At 36.0% G+C, this 2,480-nt stretch overlaps 1 protein-coding gene across 1 annotated transcript; it reads right to left on the bottom strand.

Annotated features, from left to right (window-relative positions):
* Positions 1–410: 410 nt before the first annotated feature.
* On the bottom strand, positions 411–937 carry LOC109860971 (putative uncharacterized protein FLJ37770). The gene is made up of 2 exons (XM_020440403.1): positions 627–937; positions 411–531 (listed from the first exon to the last, which is right to left on the bottom strand). Exons 1-2 carry the CDS (start codon positions 935–937, stop codon positions 411–413), a joined length of 432 nt encoding a protein of 143 aa, XP_020295992.1.
* Positions 938–2,480: the final 1,543 nt, after the last annotated feature.

Genomic DNA, 2,480 nt, shown 5'->3' with positions numbered 1-2,480 from the left:
TCGGCTAAAGGTCGGCGCTGATTGGCTTACTTTATTCAATAATTACTCCTTTATCATATGTAATAGAAAAAAATGGTTCAGGACTTTTCGACTCAAAATAATCCCTTCTACCTACCTACGAGCGGTTAGACGGTCATTATCAGACACCCTGTATATACACACACACATAAGTCTAAAAGACAGCATAAGTGTGAGTGCACGCCTATGGTACTCAGTAAACAAATTTTTAATTAGTCTGCAAGTAGTTTGCAGACTGACTATAAATTCCAGCAGAGCAATGTACTACTGTGATCAAAAAGTAAGGTGAATTTGTTTATAAATTGTAAATTCTGTATTTATTCATCCAAATCAATTGCATCCCCTTCAAAGTAATCTTCCCCAGATACAATGCACTTATGCGAACGCTTTTTCTAGTCCTCGAAACAGTCGGAACAGTCTTTTTTCGGTATAGCCTTCAAGACCTTTTTCGATTCGGTTTTTATCTCCTCAATCGTGTCAAAACGGCGTCCCCGCATTGGCCTTTTGAGTTTGCTGAATAGCCAGAAGTCGCACGGAGCCAAATCAGGCGAATACGATGGTTGCGGAACGATATGAGTCGAGTTTTTGGCAAAAAAGTCGCGAAGAACCAATGCAGTGTGAGCCGCGATTTTGGCACCAATCGAGACTTGACGCGTTTAAGACACAAAACATCCTTCAAAATGGTTTCGGCTGAGCCAAATGATATTCCAACACTATCAGCGAGGTCTCTGATTGTCAATCGACGATCTGCAAGCACCAAATCTTTGATTTTTTGGACGTGGCCCTCGTCGGTAGACGTTGATGGTCGTCCAGAGCGTGGTTCGTCTTCAACGCGTCCTCGGCCCGCTTTGAACTCGTTGTACCACTTATAAACGTTTTTTTGTGGCATAGTTTGATCACCAAAGGCCTTCCGCAACATTTTCAACGTGTTCGCACAAGAATATTTGTTCCGCAAACAAAATTTGATGCAACTTCTTTGCTCAACAAAATCATCGATTGTAAAAATCGAAAAATTCACTCTTGATTGTTTACAAAAACACGTGTAACTCGGAGATAATTAAACCTTTTGACAAACAGACGCTTGGCAAATATTATAGACAGTCCTACCAACCTAGGAAAAAAAATTACCTGCCTTCCTAATGCCCGGGAGTTTTAAATGACAATTTCACCTTACTTTTTGATCACAGTAGTATTAGGAGCCGTCTATCAAGCTAATTTATGTTTTTTCAACAAGCCTGTTGAAATAATGATTTTTATCAACAACAGATCTTAAGCAGATTTGTCATGATTATTTATAGTTCTAAAATTTACTAGTTTCGGCAACTCTATGTTATAAAAGATGTCACTGACAGTATAAATTTAGAAAGTAGTCAGCAAACGCTAATTCATTCTTTAACATACACTATCACGCGTTAACAAAAACACTTCTGAGACAAAAAAAGATAAAGCAACATAACATAAAGCAACTCTATATTACAAGATACACTTCTGACACAATAAATTTAGAACATAACCACCACACGTTTATAAAAACGCATCTGAGAAAAAAAAGCAAATTTCTGTTACAAAAAGACGTTTCTGACGCAAGAAATTTTGAACATAGCCAGCACAAATTGATTGTAAATGTTCATACTTTAATGCACTACTACACGATAACAAGAACGTCTTTGGAACAAAAGTAAAGCAACTTTTATGCTACACAAGACGCTTCTGGCACAAAAAATTTAGAACTTAGCTAGAACACGTCACTTGTAAATGACTTTAAAAACCATTTTCCACACGTTTAGAAAAGCGCTTCTGAGCAAACAAAAAGACAAAGCAACTTTATGTTACAAAAAACGCCATTGGCGTTTTTACAATTTAGAATATAGCCAGCACACAATAATTATAAATACTTCCTATTTATAAGTATACTTGCATACGTTTATATAAATGTCTTTGAGAGAAAAGAGAAAGAAATTGTATATCACAAAAGACGTCTCTGGCACAATTTAAAACACAGCTAGCATATGTTGTTTTGAAAACTTTTATATTTATTAGTACGCACGTTTTCAAAAGCACTTCTAAGAGACAAGACAAAGCAATTTTACGTCACAAGAGACGACTCTGGCATTAAAAATTTAAAATATACCCAGCACACATCAACTAATAAAATACTTCATAATAGGTTTTACACCAGCACACGTTTTCAACAACCCCTCTAGAAAGAAAGACAAAGTAACTTTACTGTCAAAAAGATGCATGTGACATTATTTTATATTAAACTTATTTAGAAAAAAGCCACAATGCATTGGCAGTTCCTAATAAGTTTTACACCAGCACACGTTTACAAAAACGCCTCTGGGAGAAAAAACGAATTAATTTTATGTCACATAAGACGCCTTTGGCATTATAAGTTTTGAAATATAGCCAGCACACGTCAACCAATACTGTTTCAAAATAATTAATATTCCAGCACACGT

This window comes from Pseudomyrmex gracilis, unplaced genomic scaffold (assembly GCF_002006095.1).
Source record: "Pseudomyrmex gracilis isolate BER0280 unplaced genomic scaffold, ASM200609v1 scaffold_524, whole genome shotgun sequence".
Classification (NCBI taxonomy): domain Eukaryota; kingdom Metazoa; phylum Arthropoda; class Insecta; order Hymenoptera; family Formicidae; genus Pseudomyrmex; species Pseudomyrmex gracilis.
This window is presented reverse-complemented; position numbering and strand designations above follow the sequence as displayed.

Bases quoted from the DNA above. Each gene is read 5' to 3' on its own strand.
- LOC109860971 (XM_020440403.1), bottom strand. From the start codon at position 937: ATGTTGCGGAAGGCCTTTGGTGATCAAACTATGCCACAAAAAAACGTT. The intron at 532-626 runs GTTCTTCGCGAC...CTGGCTATTCAG, and splicing joins TCGCGGCTCACACTGCATTG to CAAACTCAAAAGGCCAATGC.